Source organism: Python bivittatus, unplaced genomic scaffold (genome assembly GCF_059951505.1).
Source record: "Python bivittatus isolate LINGU-HERP-01145 unplaced genomic scaffold, Pbiv_v1 ctg000700_np1212, whole genome shotgun sequence".
NCBI lineage: Eukaryota > Metazoa > Chordata > Lepidosauria > Squamata > Pythonidae > Python > Python bivittatus.
In genome coordinates this window covers 37,631,552-37,652,377 of record NW_028277098.1, presented here as the reverse complement: position 1 = coordinate 37,652,377, position 20,826 = coordinate 37,631,552, and the positions used below count along the sequence as shown (strand labels likewise).

Here is a 20,826-nt window from a genome sequence, read left to right as displayed (position 1 = left end):
ATACTTCTATATTACAGCCTTCCCCACTTTATTCACCATGTTTCTAGGCAAAAAAGCAGTAGAGTTGTAATCCTCCCACAAATGGGCCTTGTTCCAGTCCTTGGATCACGGAGGAAAAGTTGGCCCTTTGGTTTTCCAGGGTCAGCAGTGACATGTTGGCTGTTTGTGTTGTTTTTAAAACAAGTTCAGCAGAAGAAAATGCTGGCCCTTCCTGTGCTTTTCTCTTTTAACTGTGTAAAACTGACAAGGGTTCTGCCTTGCTGGTCTTCATTTTCTTTACTCCTAATCTTAAAGTAGCCACACAAACCCTGTTGGAATTAATAGGGCTTGTGTGTTGCAAGTAACCTGTCCCGTTGATGAACTGATACAATTAACTTGCTCACTGCTAAGGCTTCTTTTGTTTTAATCTACCCAAATGAATTAGTTCTTTGTCTAATTTTCCAGATGACTAAGTTTGGCTAGATCTTATCCATTGTTCTGAATGGCTTTTTTGTTTTGAAAATCCTCTTGGACTTTTGAGTCTTCAACTCAGTGCATGATGGCTGCATGGTCACGTACTGTTTTCTTAGCAATAATCTCAAGGGATGTTTGCCCATGGCTTCTACCAGGATGACTTTTTTTTGTTTGTTTTTACTTTTAAATCCAGTCCTCAGATTTGTGATCTTCTGGTGGTTTCCCATCCAAGTACTAATCAGGGCTGACCCTGCTTAAAATTTTTCAAGATTAGCCAAAGTCAGCTACTTGCTGTTTTACCTCTAAGCATTTGCCCCAACAGGCCATATAGAAATAAGGAGCCAAATGCTTAGAAAGGAGATATGAAAAATAACAGCAACAACAGGATAGTCTGGAAACATTTAACCATATTTTAGATGGCATAATAATTATTATAGATAGGTAGTGAAGGCTCTGTTTATTTTTGGAGATTTATTTTGTGCTTCCGATCCTACCTCCATTCTGTAGGTTTATTTGTGATGAACTGGCACCATTCCAAATTCTACTTACAAACTGCTAAAGCTGTGACTTTTCAAACTATATAAAGGCTGATGCTTTGCAACATGTATTTTAAAAATACCAAGTGTGGATAATATTTTCTGGAGGCTAAATGGCAGCTTGATTGCAGTGTTCTTTGTTCAGTATTATACTTCATAAGTGAATAAAAAGCTTAAGCCAGCAAAGTGAATATTTTCAAATATGGATGGCAGAGTGGGTTTAAAGATGCATGTCCTTTCAACAGCAATCTCTGACATATAAAAGACTGCATTTTTTTATTTGATTAAGGAATTTGGACATCCATATCACTGTAAGGATTGCCATGGTCTCCATGCAAGTTTATAGCATTACTTGGGTTTTAACTGAATAATCCTCCATCTGTAAGAAATATTATTTATAATCCAGTGGACACAGTGGTCAACAAAAATCTAAATATCAACATACAAATTATAGCTTACCTTTTAGGTTGGTTCCTGGCTGGTCTTAAGTTAAAATGTTCTTTTTATAAATGTTTTATAAGGCACATCAGTGTAGATTAAATAACAAATCTTTTTGTGTGCTTAAAACTGCTGTAGATGTAATATTTGATGCTTACTTTGTGTTACGTACTTCTGAAATCTTGCTAAGAAAACTGCAGGGACTTGTCCAGGCAGCTGCCAGGAGTCAACACTGACTCAAAGGTATGCGCGTGCGTGCACGCACACACACACACACACACACACACACACACAGAGTTCTGTTACATTGCTGGGCATTCAAAATTCAGGCACAGAATTTGTATTCAAATTCTTAAGTTATAGGAAGATAGATTCCAACTGAATGTTAGGGAAAAAAATTCTAACAGTAACAGTAATTTTATAGTAGAACCTGTAATGGAGAAAGGTGATGAGTTTTTCTTTGCTGGGTGCATGCAAGCAAAATCTGGACATCATCTGTTAGAGGTGTTTCAATTTCAATCTCAAATAAGAGAACCAGTTTGGCACCAGGGTAGAAAGCAGGAGACTGTGAGTTCTAGTCCCGCCATAAGCAAGAAAGCTGGCAGGGTGACTTTGGGCCAGTCACTCTGTCTCAGCCCAACTTACCTCACAGGGTTGTTGTTGTGGTGAAAATAGGAGGAGGAAGGAATGATCACAGCCTTGAGTTATTTATAAAAAATAATAAAGGCAGGATAAAAAAAATCCCAAAAAAAATTTTTTTGAACCCTGCACCCTGCAGATGTTTTCACAATCTAATTAGACTCCAGCAGATACTAATAGGCTAATTATAAATGAGGATAGGTCATCTTACGGTTGTCCTTGCTCCCAAAGCTGTGTATCAGGCAGTAGCAGAGTTAGATTCAATGTGAGAATCAAAATTTCAACAAACTGTCCAAATACAATGGCCAGATTCTAGTGAGATTCAATCACAGTTGACAAATATAGCCGCTAAGTAAACTGTCACAACTTCCAGTAGAGGAACTTTTTCTGAGAGGTCCGCAAATAGCCAAGGTTCGTTAATTTTCTATCTAGGGACCACTGAAGCTGAGCAGTGCAGATTTAGTTATGTCAGATTCTGCAAAGCTTTGGCTCCAATCCAGTGTCCTTGCCTCCAGTTTGAGGTCAGAATACTTTATCTTGGGTCAGGAAGAGCAAAGCCTACATTTACCTTTCCTCCACTGGCACTGCAGCTCAGTTCTTCAGTTTATGAGTTAATAGGTTCATCAGCTTGTTCATCTTGTGAGGAAGATAATATGTTCAGCTAGGCCCTGTCAGGGCGTTGGATTCAGTGACCTAAATGATACTTTCCAACTCTGTGGTTTGATGATTCAATAGCTAGTCCACTTTAAACACAGTGTACATTAGCACTGTGTGTACAAAATAATCACATTATAGTATTGAGTAATTGAACATATATATATGTTTGGTATCTAGGGAAAAGAGAATGTGAGATTTATTCTTTCCTTGCTCAGTGACCATAGATTGGATTTAAGATTGACTCTTTCACAGCAAAATTGAGAAACTTCACAATAAATAGCCAAGATATTTCACCTACTAAAGAAAAAGAAAAGCTAGAACAGGACGGCCCTTCCCAGTTTCTATCTAATAATCTGACAAAACTAATACTTCACACAGTAGTGCTTCCATAAAAAAGGCAAAATAACTCTTCTCTTGTTTGTGAATTCCTACCATGCATATATTGGACTCAAGACATTTTAAGTATTTGACGTGTCCTGAAAGATATTATTAGACTTCATTAAATCACTTATAGCTGTGTTAACAGGTTTCTTGTGATCTTGCAGCTGAGATAGTCAGTTCTCAGCCACCTCCAGTTTGGTTCTTACAAAGTTAATGATAGTTTTCATTTGTTGTTTATCCCCCTCTGCTCTATATGGACAGATTTTACATCTTTCTCAATGTCTGTGGCTGTCACCTTTGTGCCAGCACTTTCTCAGGAGCTATTTAAGCACTCAACACAGAGATTCCCTCCAATAACAAAAGATAATCATCCATTTACAGTATTACGATGTTATTAATAAATCTCCTGGAAGTACAAGCCATTGACCATCTGACTACAGGGCCATCTTGAACGAAAGCCAAGCTTTCAAGTTACGTGTTGCATGCGCTTGTACCATTTCTATAAGAGCACCACTGCCCTTATAAGAACAATTCTAAATATGTGCTAATTTAACATTGGGGCTGTTTATACTTCTTTGGATTGTTTTGTATCTTGTTCATAAATCAGATGGAGGAGATTTGATTGAAAATGAGATGCCCTTTGGTATATAATATCTTTATGAGGCTGAGCTGAGCTAAGGTTTGAATTGGTGACTTTATAGCTCAAGGTATATTTTATTTATCTGATATAGAGCTATGAGTATAAGCTACTTGTCAGCTCCACTAGGTAAGCCAAACCAGGAAATCAACTCCATAGGAAAACTAAAACTACTTTTATTGAAATTGTCTATAATAAAATAATATTGCAAGTCTGATTGTGCTCCTCCTCTTCCTCCTTATAGTTCAGTAAATTAAGGAGGTGTCTGCCTGAAATGTTACTTCAAACCTAATGAAATGTTATTTCACTCTGGACTTTAAAATGTTTCAGCCCCTTTTGCCTAGGCAACAAATCCTGCATATCTGCATCAAGGTCATCTTCTTTACTGTCTACACTACCCAACACATCAGTATCGGAGGAAACCAGTCTGAAGTCTAATGCTGTGATATGTAGCTATCAAGTCAAGTGTTATTTCTCTTGTATAATTGTATTTAATCAGCAAGCATGAAAGCTCTGGTTTACTTGATCAGAAAAGGCCATAATTCTATGTTCTGCAGAGAAAATTGCCTCAGACAATTACTGGTGTGTCTATCATAGACCTAGCAAATATTTAGCAAGATGAGTAATCTGTGTATGCATATTATAAGAAAAACTACAAAGCAGTGCAGTAAAGATAAATTAATCCTGAAAAAGGCAATGTATTCATTGCCTTTCAATTGATTGGGAAGGTAAGACAGCTTCTTTAAAAAATGCATGATTTGTACAGCATCTGCAGAGGAAAAGATAGAAAATTAAGATATGCATTTTCTATACCTCCAGTTGCCCTGAACAATGACAGGTCTTCCAGAGAGTTCAACCTGTACGTTCTGGAATTGAATCACAAGAGAGAGGGATACCCTTCTGAGGGGAGAGGTTATTTCCATATCTCATCTCTTATTCAGCAGTTCTGGAAGCAATATAAAAATGTAAAACAGTCTGCAGAGAACAGACTAATAACTATATGTACTGTAAACCATGGTATCTCTTTTAATGCTTTCACTTGAATATCATAAAAATGTTTTCCTCTATCTCCAGCCTGAAATAATATGGAATAATTAATGTGGACCTACAACTGCATAATACAGTAAAAATAATAATAATAATAATAAGCTGCCTACAAATTAGCTGTCCTAGCTTTTTCTGACTCTAAAGAAAAATGTGGCAATATTGCTGCAATCCATCATGAGTGGGTTGCAAATCACTGTTTGGGAGAATTTTTGAACATCTGTACTTCTTTTTTCTGTATTTTACAGCTCTGCTACAATATTTTAGTTGAGGAGTGGTTGCCTGATAACTTAAAAATAATAATTTATCACTTTTCTTTCAAATAATTTTCAGTCTAACAATTTTCCTCTTATAAGCAAGTGAGAATCCATTGCAAATTGACCATCTGCTTTATGGAAACACAGAGATAGTGATAATGTCTCACTATTGATAGTATCTTTGACAACTTGATAATATCAAATAAATTATCTGATAGGTCTGGAGGGGGTATGATACTTGTGATTAATTTGAATGTTCTATTGCAAATATGTTGTCTCTACTGTTTTTTGTTTTTGTTAGGGTTTTTTTTTTTGGTACCTTCAAGTCAGTGTTGATTGCTGGCGACTGCTTGGACAAGTCCCTGCAGTTTTCTTGGCAAGATTTTGGAAGTGGCTTGCCATTGCCTGCTTCCTAGGGCTGGGAGAAAATGACTGGCCCAAGGTCACCCAGCTGGCTTTGTACCTAAGGTGGGACTAGAACTCACATTCTCCCAGTTTCTAGCCTGGTACCTTAACCACTACACCAACCTGGCTCTCGTTGCGTTTACTTACAATTTTTTAAAATCCCTGATCTCAATATTTAAACTACTTGCCATCCAGTTACCCATGCTTTCCAATATTCTAACCTAAATTCAGAGTTATGTACCTTATACTTTATGCTAGGAAAGCGATTGTCTCATGCCAGCATTTCTAATCATTTTAGTTTTGGTTCCCTCTGTGTGACACCTGCAATTCTTTCTTGAAAATGAATTCAGTAAAATATTGATGAGCATATCAAATTGTCATGCCAACCAATCAAATTGTTCTTGTATCTTTGAAGATATTTCTCTTTCCTCCTCCTTTTCCAACAGTGAAATATATTGAAGAAGTCAGAAAAATACAAAGCATTATTAGATTTCACATTAAATTTTCATCAAGAAATTTGTGTCATTCAAGTTCTAAAAACGTTGGGAACGCTTTCAATACCTGGATTACTGTATGCAATTCAAGCTGATATAGTACCTTGTACAAAAGGTAAAATATATTTAATTAATAAGGTGAAATGGGCCAGATATTCTCCATCGTCTCCTTTCTGGGTTGCAGCAAAGTTTAATGTTACTGAACTAGCAAACCGTGATAACTGCAAAGTGTTGTTTGTCACACAAGGTAAGGAAGAATGAAATTGCACTATAGATAAAAGTGAAGGGGGAAAAAAGTGCCCATGTGTCCAAAGCTTATTCCAGAATTAGTATGGTTAATTTCTGCTTCCTGTTTATAGTTAACTGTGGATATTCAAAGTAATAACTATAATCAATGTGCTTTCAAGACCATAAAACTCTGTTGGGGTTACAGTAGCTATGCCACTATTATTATGCCATACAGAATGGCATAAATGGAACTATTTCGTGTAGGCACATAATGTTAGAGTGCTCTTTGGAATCAGAAATCATTTACTCTAAAAACCTTTTGTTATCTTTTTCAGACTTTCCTAAGCTGAATGATCAGCATCTACAGTGATGTTTTCAAAGAGTAAAAAGCATTCCATGTATATTTTCACCTTGTGCAATGGAGATTGAAACTCAGTGATTTTTATTCCTAAAAAGACGAATGAATTATACAGGACATACTCGGCTTTCTCCAGTTTTATCTTTCAAAATGGGCAGAACAGAAAATGTGTATAAATTCATATAACTACTGTTCTCTGTTAAGATAAAAAGGCTGATAAGACTCTATAACGAAGGGCAGCTCTCGATTATGTGGGTGGAAAGATTCTTGTAAAATTCCATCAGCTTTCCCCAACGGTAGCGCCAGAGATGACTGGGAATGATGGGATCATATATTAGTTTGTTTAATTTTAACTGTGGATACTAACATGGTGTGTAGAACATACACACGTGTTTCTGCCTATTTACACATCAATACCTTACATATAAAACAGAGAAGTACAGACATTTCAGGATTCTTTTTGACAAGATAATTTTTATTTTAGAATTTTCAGTTTTAGTCTTAAGCTTTCCTTCTGGCTTCTGATGTATTTTCTACCTAGACTGCCTATCTTACTGCAAGCTTAGGATTGTCATTTAAGTATCCTTAATGAATGGAAGTATGTGAGAGAGACTATTATTATATATTAGGTTTCTAGTAGGAATTTGTCATGCAACTGCATTTTATAGTAAAAGATCTCATATGGAATACGACTCTCCCTTATATTTAGATGTAATTATTGTTGTTGTTGTTATTCATCCTAAATATGCTTAGTGTGACTGTGACAAGTGTGTAAACACTTATTATATACCAAAGACTCAGAACTGCTGTTGCTGGCTGCCATGAATAGCCAATTCTACGCAGACAGATTTGTCTCCTCATAATCTGTGATGTAGCCTGTAGCTGGAAGGAAGGACTGTTCAAAATGCGTATTTCCGTTTTACTTTTGCAGCAGCCTGGCCTGTTTATGCAATGCCTAGGATATCAAATGTATTTTCTCGGCCTCACCTCTCAGTCCTCAGGTATCTGTCCTTCTGATGACTCTGTTGCCCCAGCAAAATAACATAGCTGTGCAGACTCTACTCTCTAAAGATACTATCAGGAAATGAAGGTGTGTTTTTGTAGCAAGACAATTATTAGTTTGGCCTCTGGAGGTTCAACGGGTGGACATCACTGTAGCAACAAGTTGTGAGCTAGTTCGGGAAAGCATAAGAGCCATCCTATTCAGACGTATGTAATGTTCATATAATCATGCTTAAGGGGGCTTCGGTTAGGGCTTCCATTTGCATCTAAGGATTGAAATAGAAGATGGATTGTACCACAGGGAAAGCGTACAGCATAGCTTGCAGTCCTAAACTCTGTGGAGACAGGTGAAATGTTTCTTCTCCCAGCCTTGTCTTGCAATGAAAGCAGTACAGATAGTAGCTAAATAGATCTATAGGAAAAGGGACTAACTAACAATCTGCTACAGGCAGATTTTTTTTAAAAAAACCTACAGCATTACAGATCTATGAAACTTTTTAGCTGTAGGAGAGTGACATGCTGAGGATGTCTTCTGTATTTTGTTTGTATTATTCTTATCCGATTGTTTATCTTTTTTTTAAAAGAGAGCATCCTATCTTTCATTGTATAATTAATACCAGGCCAAGAAATTCTTCTGCATTTTTTCTTGCTAGTTACTTGCTGAGGAAGGAATTTGTTTTAGAAATTATTTCCCAGGAGTATAGAAATTCAAGAAATACTCATGCACTTCTTTAATTATCTGTTATTCATTTATTAATCACATTTATAGACCAACACAGTCCCAAAGGACTCTCAGTGGTTGAGGCTGCCAAAAGGGTATGCCCGAATATCCTGTCTTTAATTGTACAATAATCTCTCCAACCATCTACAGCCTCTTTGAGTACCCAAGTTTCAATTAAACCCCAAGGGAAGATCTTAGCAATCTCTTCCGGTGGCTTTCTCAGTAATAGTATGATCAGAGGGAGTCCTACTTTTGAAAAATAGTTAGAGAATTGTCTTTCCTGTGGAAAAAGTCAGTGCAATCATCCACCCAATTCCTCTGCCCACAAACTTGGTTGATAGGCAGATAAAGTTTATTACAGTCAAGTGGATGATTTCTACCCAGAACTAAAACTAGGGGTGTTTGGGGGTAGGTTTTAAAAAGTCAAGTTGGTGGTGTGACTGTATAATGAAAGGTCCACTCCTTTTGTACATAGATCAAGGGGCAAGGTTTCAATTGCATGGCTGCAACCACCATCTTGAGTTTTTAGACACACCCACAGACCCAGACCCACACATACACACATCCCACAGATGCCACTATGCAGAACTGCAGCCTCCCTGGCTTTCAACATTTTTCTTAAATCCTAAGAAAGGCACACAGGATTTCTTCTCAGGGGCCTTTTCCAGATCGTAAAACAGGGACAGCCGTGGAGGCTGCAGGGTGTTAGAGAGGGATCGAACAGAAACCTCCCACCTCACAACATGTAAGTAGCTGTGAGAAGCAGGTGAGGAAGCTAGACCGGTGTGAGAAGAAGCAGCCCAGCCCAGATTCAGGGACCATGGGAAGGACATGTTTCCAAGAGACTCTGCCTTAATTTACTTGCTATAAAGCTGCCTGGGGACTGACTTTTAGAGTTTTCAAGATGATGCTTTTATCTCTGACTAATGTTAAAGATGCCTTTCTGAATTCTGTGTGGTTCTTGCTTCTTGGATTTATCATAATCAAAGAACCTAAAGCATACTGAAGATGAAGTTAAAAAAAAAGTTGACACCCCATTTGTGGGGGAAGAAAACCTTCAGGAAATGGAACAAAGTATTTTGGGGCATATGTAACCAGTTTCTGAAAGGTCCTGCATATACATTACTCATGGTAATAACTTTTCCCTTTGTTGTCTTAGGAAATAGACAAAAACTTCAGCATGGTTTAAAAAGGAGACTGTCTCCTCTGTAGTAATAGGATCACTATTGGTGTCAGTGCATAAAGAGATAGTTGTAGCAGAGCTTACTTCCCTTGTGCTCTTCGTATGCCTTGTTCTGCAAGCAGAAATTGGTGTACAGCTGAAATTGAGTCCAATGCAGTAGATGGAACTGTTTTAGAATGCTGAGAAATACAAGAATTTCCCCCCAAATTTGTCTAGGATATACCACTTATAGATTTCCTTCTCCTATTGCCCATTTTATGTATTTTCCTACCTTCTTTGAGGAGAGGTATTGGATATTGTTCTCTTCAGCATTTAAGGCAGGGTTCCTCAACCTTGGCAACTTTAAGACAGGTGGACTTCAACTCCCAGAATTTCCCAGCCAGCAAGGCTGGCTAGGGAATTCTGGGAGTTGAAGTCCACCTGTCTTAAAGTTGCCAAGGTTGAGGAACCCCGATTTAAAGCATATGTCAATGAATCAAAACTGTTTGCCTTTGTAATGGATGTGTGGTTGTGTGTCAGAATTTATTACTGTAGAAAATTATGACAGGTATATCAAAATAACATTTTCTAAACAGCTTGTAAAAACATAGCAAAAATATATCTTTTATATCTCTTGAAATATTTAGGGTTTTTTTATTCTGCTGGGAGAGTTTGTCATTTATAATGTAGTCCTAAAAGAACCATTATTCACTTGTAGTTGTCTATTAAGCTAGTAACAATAAACTATACCGTAATTCCATTTGTGGGGGGGAAATCTTTTATATTCTAAGCTTTAATTGTACATTGGAATATAAAGCCTTCTGTAGTTCTTTATTCATTATATGACAATATTGTTTATTTTTTAAAACACAACTCTCTATATGGTTCAGTGAGACTTACTTCCAAGTATGTTTTATTGGATTGCCCCTAAGCTGTCTACTGCATTACTTAACCCAATTATTACCAGTTTAAAGCTGCCTGATGTACCCAATCTTTTATTTTTTTTCCTTCTGTCTCCACAGGATTGAAAAAACGTACAAGGAAAGCCTTTGGAATACGGAAGAAAGAAAAGGATACCGATTCCACGTAAGTATGTACAAGTGAATGAAAAGGCTGAAGATTTAGTCAGAGAGATTCGGCCTGATTCCAGTCCCATCCTTAAAACAGTGCCATCTGATGGGACCTTGGTGGGGTGCCTTCTCTCGCGTGGTACCTGGCCACAGGAACAGTATTTGAGCTGACCCAGGGTGCTGGGCTGGGAGTATGTCCCTTGATGGGAGTTTTATTATGGTATGGGTTATTTTAGTTGCTGGTTGTTCTTTTCTTTTTGGGATTATATTGTACTGGATTTGTTTTTAATTGTTTGTCACCCAGTCATTTTGTGTCAGATGCCCTATAAATATGATTTATAAACAAACAAACAAATACATAAATAAAGCTGTTTCATGAACGATGCTGTTTTACACAAGCAATGAAAAATCAGTGGCTCATTTCTCAAAAAGCTGATTCTCTGTTAGGATGAAAATGGAATATTTTGTCTAAACTGCCAGAGAGATGGGGCTTGCAGGTTTGATTGAACTCATTCAACTCCGTGTGAATACAGAGACTCACTGGAGGTGGAGTTCAAATCTTCAAAAACGAAAGCTTTTCTGATGTTAGATGTCCGTCAAGAATTGTCTTGGTTTTTCAGTTATACTTCACAGTGTCAGGATTTCATTGTTGGTTTAGAACGTAATGGAATTGGTGAACGATTATTGAAATGAAACTATTTTCCAAGATGAGGTGCTTAACAGTTCCTGGATGATGTGTGAGAAAAAATATTTTAAGTATCTTGCTGCTTTCTGTTTCTGGGAGACCTTTCCCCCCATATAAGTAGAATTCCTTTTTTCTTCCCTGGAAAGTTTCATAGCAAATATCAGCATCAGAAAAGCTAAAAAATTGGAAAGTGGGGAGGTCAACGAAATGTACAAGAACTTTTGACATGTGTGAAAATGACTTTGATCACCCTATACTAACCTTTTGGGGTGCTTGTGATTACTGCTGATCAAGTGCCTCTCCTTTAAATTGTGTTTATTTGAGAGAATTTAAATAATGTACTTGAATGTTTAAAATAAAGTAATTTCTGTAGATTTGAACTGTGAAGTAGCTTATCAGGTCTGTTGGATACATCACCCCCACCCACTAAATTGTTTCTTTCACGTGAAGAATAGAGAAGGAATCACCTGGTGTGCTACTTTCCATCTCAATTCTGCTATGTTAAGTACATACAAGGGTTAAAGCTGGAATAACCAAAGGCTGGAATAATCCCTTTAGGACTGTCCATGCTAACCACCCACAGTATTGTTTTCAATGGCTCTGGAAAGTTCTATGACTTTTTGATTTAGAGATGGATAGCTATAGATAATGTAAATTCTTGCCTATAGTTCATTTCTCTCCTTCCCTCCTTGCTTTTGCCTGCCTTTTTGCCAGTTAACTGTTTTAGATGTTTGCTAGTGTATATACATATATCTCAAGCTATATTTTTGCTAGCTGAACTGAGTGGCAGATGTGCTTGCTCTGATCTGGATAAAGGGATTGACTGGGAATGTGCTGAGTGCAAACTAAACTGGAAGGAGAAGAAAGGAAGCAGGAAGCAGAAGAAGTTTAAAGACAAAGAGAAAAAAGCAGATCATTTACCAGCAGTACTTTTATGTCCTGCCCAAAATGTGAAGCCAAGTTTCACCTAAGAGGTAATACTCTGCCACAGACTTGGCTCTACTGGGTTCCTTAGTAATAGTAATAGGCTAGAGGAAGATGCTTGCAGCTCTTCATAAGATCCACTTAAAGTGACAAGGAGCCCCATTCAGTGCACTGAAACTTCTATACTTTCCAGCTTACTGAACATACGGGGCAGTAAGTTAGAGACAGAAAGTGGGTATGTGTTTGTATGTTTGCATGTGTATGAATGTGAACTCGAAAAGGAAACCAATGGGGGGAAATCAACTCAGAAGTCAAATGTCCAGTTGGGGTTAGGACACAGGCCATTTCTTAGCATCACTTTTGGGAGGCTCACAAAACAGTTGGGGACAGGTTATCTGTAATGCCAATAAAGGTTTGAATTGAATTGAAGGTTATCTGCATCCCTAATACAGATTGTGGCCTGGGGCACTCAGCTGAAATTATCTAAATGAATGTCTGTAATGAATGTAAATATTCATTATTTAAATGTCCCTTGTCCCACCAACTTGTCAGCTGGGCTAGTTTTGGACATCAACCACTTTTCCAGAAGTCTGGTAGATCTGTGCTCAGCACCAGCATAGGTGACAAGTTACCAACTCAGAACATCTCTGCACCAGTGACCTGGCATTGACGCAACTTGAAAGGCAAAGTCTCCATCCTGGTCACTGCCCACACTCACCCATGCCTGCCTGTCACACTTAAAGGAGAGCAATTTTGGTGTTCTTTCCTGGTGGCTGCTGACACTAGATGGGATGAGAAACAAAGCCAATGGAACTGACCAATCACTGCCCTTCAATTATCTTAGAGAAACCCTGTAAGGATAGATCCATTTACAAGCCTTAGTGAGACAGATTAGAGTTCAGACTTCAGGGCAGTGCAAGTTATGCTGGTATATGTTTTTTCAAGGGCTGGAAGAATACATATTGATGTGGCCATGAAAAGTCCTTTAGCTGACATATTCACCAACAGTGGCCATGCTCACTGAGAATTGTTGAAATTGTAATCCAAGATCTGGCAGGGAACCAAATTGGATTTGGTTGAACTATGTTAAAGGGGAATGTGGACTATACCTGAACAGGAAAACATCTAGATAGAAGATGTAAACACGAGTCAGCTTGTGTTATCAGTTATCAAGATGTTTGCCTAATGGTCACACTCACCTACACAGACCTCCTAACAGTGTTGACATTCAGTGGAAATTCTGGAAGCTGATGTCCACTGGAAAGGTTCAGGTTGAACAAGGCTGATATGGACTTAGTGAAGATGCTAAGGCACGTATGGCAGAATTTATGTTGGTATACTTTTTTGCCAATTAAGGATGGGAGGAACGCATGTTAAGATGGCAGTGTGGAAGAATCCTATGTTGATATCCTTTCATGTGATTTATGCATGGAAGGAGCTATACAGCCTAATAATTTGATTTTCTTTTGGTTGTTTGTTGCTTCTTTTCTTTCTTAGAATAGTGTTTCATTAGCAACAGAGATATTTTTAAAAATCCAGGGGGACGGAAAACAGACCAGATCAAACAACTATGCAGAAGCAAATGTTAAAGAAATTGCATAATTTCAGAGTATATAAAATATGTTTGTAATCTTAAGAAAGATACAATTATCTTAACCACTCATATTTAGTATTTCTGTCTAGGAGGACTTTTTAGTTAGGTCAGTAAAGTATTTTCTAACAGATTGTCTTTATTTATCAAAGGGGGAGACCAGATATGAATAAACAAGTCCTTAGTTGAGGGATTTTGCATATACTAATTGAAGGAAATACTGTATGTGCTTTGGTCTTACCCATTATTTTACAATAGTAACTCTGGCATCTAGAAAAAAAAAATATTCTATTGCAATGACCATATGTATAAACCAAACAGCAAAATTAATTACCAACTTCCTCCAAAACATTTGATAAAAATTAATTAATTTTTAACTTTTGCCACCAGAAGTGGTGATATGTATTAATTTAACAAGTCCGCATTCTAGAAATATTTCAGTTGGCATAATTTTTACAGAAAAGACTACTAAATAGATTTTCGGTTGCTGGACTGGCCATAGTAAATAATATAATTTTAAAGGGATGTACTATCATCTATGAATTTTTTAAATAATACATTTTATATGGCACACTGAGATAGACGTAAAGGGAATGCTGTGCCATATAGAATTCCAAAATGGCTCATTGGCTAAATTTATCTATGTTCAACATTAAGCTAAATTGGCATCATGGGAATCCAGATATTACCTTATGTGACAATATGATTTATGTGTTTGGGCATAGCAGGTTGGTTGGACCAATCTTATCTTACCCCATTACGCAAACATGCTGGAAGATTGGGCAAGCACCACGTGATGTTTCTTTTAGAAGACTTGAAATCATCTATCACTCGCTCAGTAGCTAAAGTTTGTGTTGCTGTACAGTAATGGAAATAAGGCAAAAGCTGGGACGGGGATAATTTTTATTGACCTTTTTTTCAGTTCCATAGTGCTGTTCTTTTGTAGATTATAGTGATACTATTAGAATACTATCTTTTTGGTTTTAGGGACTATCTTAGAAGGGTTTTAGTTTCATTATGCTTTAGTTTCATAGATTATAGTTTAAATGTTAAAAATATACATTCTTAAGAACTTCTCCAGTTTTAGAGATACACTTTAATGTCATAATATGCTATTATGTATGCTACTTCCCTCTGCTGCTTGAGATGTTTTTGGACTGGGGTTATTGCTTTGTGTTTTTTATTTACCTATCTCTTCATTTATTTTGTCCTGGTCATTGACCAAATAAAGATTTCTGAAAGACACAGCAAGTTCCTTGAAGACTGCTGTTGTATTCCATAAACCTGAGCTCAGGGATTAGCATCTTTGTTTAAACACAGTCATTGAGTTCAGATCCCAAATCCTCTTTCCATAGAGACTATTATATTTGATGTAAGAGTTTTATAAAATGCTGAAAAAAATCAGGAATCTGGTAGCACATTTTCTGATAACAAAAGTTATTAAAAGACATCATCTTTTCATGAGCTGCAGCTCACTCCATCAGATTAACCTTACAATTTTTTGAATTAGTTGTGATTCATCCACTCTACAGACTGTATTGCACATATAAGGCCTGTATGTGAGGTTATGTTATTGCTTATGCCTCTGAAAGGAAGAGAGAGAAAAAATCTGTATCAACAGCTAGAAAATGTTGTTAAAGAGAGATAGTTGAATTATGCAAAAAAATCCATTCGGGTTGTATGAATTGGATAGTATTTAAGTCCTAATAATATGAACTAATCATTTTAAGTGAAAAGTTTAAAAGTAGCATTTCAAATTTGGTACCCCTAAGCCTCTATCATGCTTTTGTTTGTATTATGTGGTTTTCTCAATTCTAATTTTTTATAGTATTTATCAATTATAAATTTTTATATACACTTTATCTTCATTTATATAGTGTATGGAACCAAGTAATAGGCAAAGAAATTGGAAATATTTGAAACAAAAATATGATTTTAAGAAGTATATTCATTTTGAGTGCAGCTATTTTATCAAGCAGTGGTGGTAATTAAAAAAAAAACTAATGTAGGTTTTTGGATTCTTTATAGTAATGGAATATATTTTCATTTTATTACAGAGGATCACCAGACCGAGATGGAACTGTAAGTTTTAAAGATATTTCTTTCTGAAATTAGGCCTAATTTTAAATTAGATGTGTCCAACAGGAAAGATGCCTTAAGCATTCTTAAATCCTCTGTCCTATTTCTATTTTAATACTTTGAATATATTAACATTATCATTTTCAATATATCCCTGATTTTACTTGAATCCAGTCTAAGCCCTTTACCCCCTCTTCTCAAACTCACAGACTGTGAAAAGACAAATCTTTTTCTTGCAGTATTTTTTTTCTTCACAAAATGCTTCCTATATAAAATAATAAGAATTACCACATTGAACAACTATACAAAAAGTTCAAAATATTTATCAGATCAAGATTTAAAATTGGAAAATCAGTTTCTGCAATTGAGGAAATGAACTGAAGGTAATCACAACCAGGAGAAAATAGAAATAGGAGAAATGGGCTGCTCTTAAATTATTGTTGCTTTTATTTATGGTTTCAGGATTTTCATCTCTGCTAGAACTAATTTTAGAAAGAAACTTACCTCTTGGCTATTAGACTTTACGTTTGCAATAAAGAATGTTGGGCTCAGATACAAATTTAGCTTTGTTTTATATTGATTCCTGCTTTTAGAAGACTTCCTTAAATTTATCTGGTGAAAAAGCTAAGAAAAAATGGGGGTAATTGTTGACTAGTGTTCTTTAATAGATTTTCACAAATAGAATGAAGACCCAGAAATTATGAGTCATAAGGGCCTTTCCAGATGATACTTTTTTGAAGAGTGAATGAACTTCTATTACACTGGTTATAAGCTGGATTCATGAAGTCCAACTGGTGTCCAGAAAAAAGCGTTTTCCAGCATACTGTGTGTCACTCGAGAATGTGGGTTCTTCTAACTGGCATGTCCTTCTTGCTTTTTTGGAAATGCTGTATTGGTTGAACTGTGGACTGAGTGATATATAATCTGGGTCATCATTAATGACCAGCATATTCCACCTATTCTTTTATTATGATTTCTGATTGAAAGCTTTTTTCCCCTTTTTAAAAAAAAGTTTGTGTAATCCCTTCTACATAATTCCATGTATTCAGCCTTTTTAAGAAGTGGTAAACATAAATAAAGTTTTTATTTCATTTTTTCAAGTAATGTTCTATTATAAAAAGGGTTTATTTTAATTTAGTTCTTCGTTTATAAGGTTTTATTAATTTAAAAGAATTATGCCTCCTAACTGCTTTTTAAAAAGTGTCTTCTGTGAGGCAAGATACTCTCTGCTCCCTCACAGCTACACTTCACACTACTGCTCTTGGATTAGAGCTAACTTTGTCTTCTGGAAAGGCCCTAATGCACATTTTTGCTAGCCTAACTTTTTGAATATCTGACCCAAGATCCTTAATCCTCCAACCTTAACATAATTCCTTTCCAGCCCAGTAGCAATGATTTCTAGAAGAACTGAATTGTGTAGAAAAGCTTGTAGTTGCAACCATAGATTGAAAAATGCTAGCATCTACACACCCTCTTGCATCCCCATTGTGTCTGGTCAAGCGCTTTTAATTTTTTGTTTGGTTTCTTTTTGTTTTTAAACAAAAGCAGACCACACTTGGAACACTTCTGTTTAACAAATTGGTCAAAGCTCTGTTCAGCAGAAGAAAAAAAGACACAGACTTTCCAAATTTGCAGGCCTCAGATCCCATTTGTATGGTAGTCTACTCTGTACCGATAGTCTAAACCAGTGTGGTTCCTGAACTATTTGGCCCAATTACCCCTTTTCCCAGTCTCAAATAATGCCATTGCCTCCCCCCAAAAACCAGGCTCTGTTATTTTAAACAACCATCTCAGCAGTAGCAGTCCCAATCCAAATCCTTAACTCCCAAACAAGCAATTACTGCTCCATTATCCCCAGGCTATGCCAGATTACCCACTTGGGTAACTACCCCCAGTTTAAGAATCACTGGTCTAAACACAAGGAAGAGTTGATTGGTTTCCTAGACCTGCTATTAGACATGGAAGAGACAAAATACAGCCCTTCCTTCTTTAAACACATTCCAGCTTGCCTATGTCATTCTGAAAGTGGAACCCATAGGCTTTGTAACAATCCATAGTGACATCAAAAATAGCATGTGCACGACATTGTCACACAAATGACACAGTTGTGTTCTTGGATCTCAATGTATGATGCAAATACATAAGCCAGATCATTTACATGATGCTGTCATGACAGATATGTTGTCTTTGCCCTCCTTATCCCCCTACAGATACATACCCTAGTACCTGTGTTTTGCCCTTTCCATGTCTTATTAGCAGCGTGGGGGCAGAAGCAGTTTATATTAAGGAAATAAAAGGGGGGAAAGATTAAATCTCCTCTGCTGTCTTGATCCATTTTCCTTCCCACTTTCTGCAATTTTGCTTATTAGATGATTTTTAACAACAGCAACAAAAAAATTAAAAAATGGAAACCTGATCATCGTTTTTCCATATGATTTAGAGTTTGACTCACACAGTTCAAATCAAATCAAACCTTTATTACAGTCATAGACCAGCATAGACTCACACAATTACGGTTTCCATTGAACCAGCCATACTGACAATGTGTTTGTATAGTTTTCTGTTCCTCCCATCTTTCCATTTTCAAGCAAAATCCTATTTTTGGAAAGCTTAAAATAACAAGGGGAGCTATCAAGTACAGTATGCAGCTTCCTTATAACTTCTGCCTTCTATTTTCTGGTTCTGGCTTCACCATTACTACCCTTAGCCTGGTGTGTTCACTGTGACACCTAATTATTTTTTTCTGGCTTTTAGTACTGACATGGAAGAATATTCTCATATAATAATTTTGCAATTTCAAATGACATTATTTGCTATTCCATGGTTATGGAATATGTGTTAAATGTCAGCTCTCTTAAAGTGGTATAAGAACTTTTCTTCCTTTGTGGGACACGTTTACTCTGACTATAATGATGGAGTCATTCCAAAGTCAGTGGACTCCCTGCTTTCCTGTCACCCATCCATATACCCACACATACTTACATATAATGGTAAGTGAGGTTGGACGTCTTTAGGGTGGCCCCCAAAGGAACGCTCTGTTATTTGAACATACAGAATCTTTGCAGAGCTCATGGTGGCAGGATGGAGAGCCCTGGAAGGCTGAATTTTGTCCATAGATTGAAAGTTTGATACTGTGCATAATCCTAAATCTAGGGAGGGTTGTTTATTTTGTAAATCAAGGATTAATTGCAAGTTTCTGGAGGTGGCTTCTCCCTTAGTGCTCCCTAATTGATCATGTAATTGCATGGTCATTCCAAGAAGCACTGCAGGAGAAGTGGCCCATGAATGATGAGCCCAGTGCTGCTGTGAGCAGGTGGGGCATTTCTATAGGAAAATAAGAAAGAATTATGCAAGACCTTAGGTAAGGATAGCAAGTTTTGTTTTTTGTTTTTTTACAAAACAAACTCTCAACATTTTTGAGAGTTTCTATCCCACCTAGGAGTCACCCAATACAATCCATTGCAAAACATTTTTATGATCATAGTCATAAGAAACTGGGTAATAAACAGAGACTTCATTTCCTCAAATACCATCTTTCCTGCAACTAACTATTCAAAATTATTTAACTTAAAAATGCCACTGATTTTTCATGTATAAAAACAGGATAAATTTAGGATCACATTCCTTTTAGGTAGTTAAAATTTTGCTTAATTAAACTATTCTTAAGATTGGTCTGCCCAGTTTAATTGCAAAAGGTATATTGCATTGAAATTCAAAACTTGAAAAGGTTGCTGACAGATGAAAAAGAGGGGGGGGGGAGGTGTGGTTTTAAAATATATAGCAATATAATGTTCTGTTAATGGTCCATGAGATGGTCTTTAAAATCATGGTATCTGTCAGCTGAATTCCCTTACAAGGCCTAATTTCTGCTGAATGGAGTGCTACTATATGTTCCAAAATAGTCTGCTGATAGCCACATTAATTTGGCAAATAATGCCTTCATAAAGTGCATTCTCAGCTTGCTTACTCCATGTAGTTTCATGTGTTTTTTTTTAAGTTAAACCACCAAACACTTTAACCCTTTTTCTATAAAAAACAAAATCCATTCCAGCCACCCAGCCCTCATCCTCATGATCCATCCTTCAATAGCAAACCAGAATGTGCACAGGAAGGCGGAAAACCGGTTTCGGTAAGAACGTGAATATTGGCTTAAAGCTTCGAGTGGGTTGGTTGAAACAATGTTTAAGCTGCAGGACTTTTGCTTTTCTTTAAAATACACAAATGCATGTTTGATATTCTTCACGTTACTTATTTCAATGTACTCTCACCACTGGTGCTCCAGATAGAAAGCCTAACTCTTCACTTTTACACAAACACACACACAGGTACAGTTCTTATGTGTTTCTACTGCATGTTCATATACACACCTAATTTGTTTAGATACTAATTAGTGTTTTGGGGAAGGGGGAATTAACTGATGTTGATTCAAGTACACCATCTTTTTCTCTGAAACTTGGCTTAAAAATGATATTCATTAAAAAAAAACCTAGCTATATTATGTAAATAATACATATTCTGAAATGAAATTATGCATGTCGATTCCACACATTATATGCAAAAAAATTAAGTATTATAGGATGTTGTTGTTGTTGTTGTTGTTATCTAATCCCACCTATTTTCCTCACAACATCAACCTTGTGAGATGGGTTGGGCTGTGAGAGAGTGAGTATCTGGCCTAAAATCACCCAGCTGGTTTTCATGCCTAAGGCTGGCCTAGAGCTCATAGTTTCCCAGTTTCTAGCCCAGCACCTTAATTACTACACCAAACTGGCTCTCATTTCTTAAAGATACTTGTGCTGTAAATATTATGGGATATCTAGTTTATATCTTAAACTCTGAACAATAACAACATGTTGAAATGTATGTACAAGTAGTCCCCAGTTTAAGAACGAGTTTCATACCAATGTCTGTCTTTAAGTTGAATTTGTATGTAAGCTGTATAATACTGTGTAAGTAGTATTGTGTAATGAACTTGAACCATTGTGTATTTATTGCGAATCACTGTGTATTTAACTGAAATTTTGCTACAAAAGACTCTGTTCTTAACTATGGATCATTCTTAAAC

General features: G+C 36.6%; 1 protein-coding gene across 1 annotated transcript in view; it reads left to right on the top strand.

Annotated features, from left to right (window-relative positions):
- Nucleotides 1-10,427: 10,427 nt before the first annotated feature.
- Nucleotides 10,428-20,826, top strand: part of SGIP1 (SH3GL interacting endocytic adaptor 1) — a gene marked incomplete at its 5' end in the record, with an annotated part of 89,229 nt that continues 78,830 nt past the window's right edge. The window contains 3 exons of the mRNA XM_088153400.1: nt 10,428-10,498; nt 15,740-15,764; nt 19,813-19,890. Coding sequence (XP_088009526.1) covers nt 10,428-10,498; nt 15,740-15,764; nt 19,813-19,890 — 174 coding nt within the window. The remainder of the gene's footprint in view (nt 10,499-15,739; nt 15,765-19,812; nt 19,891-20,826) is intronic.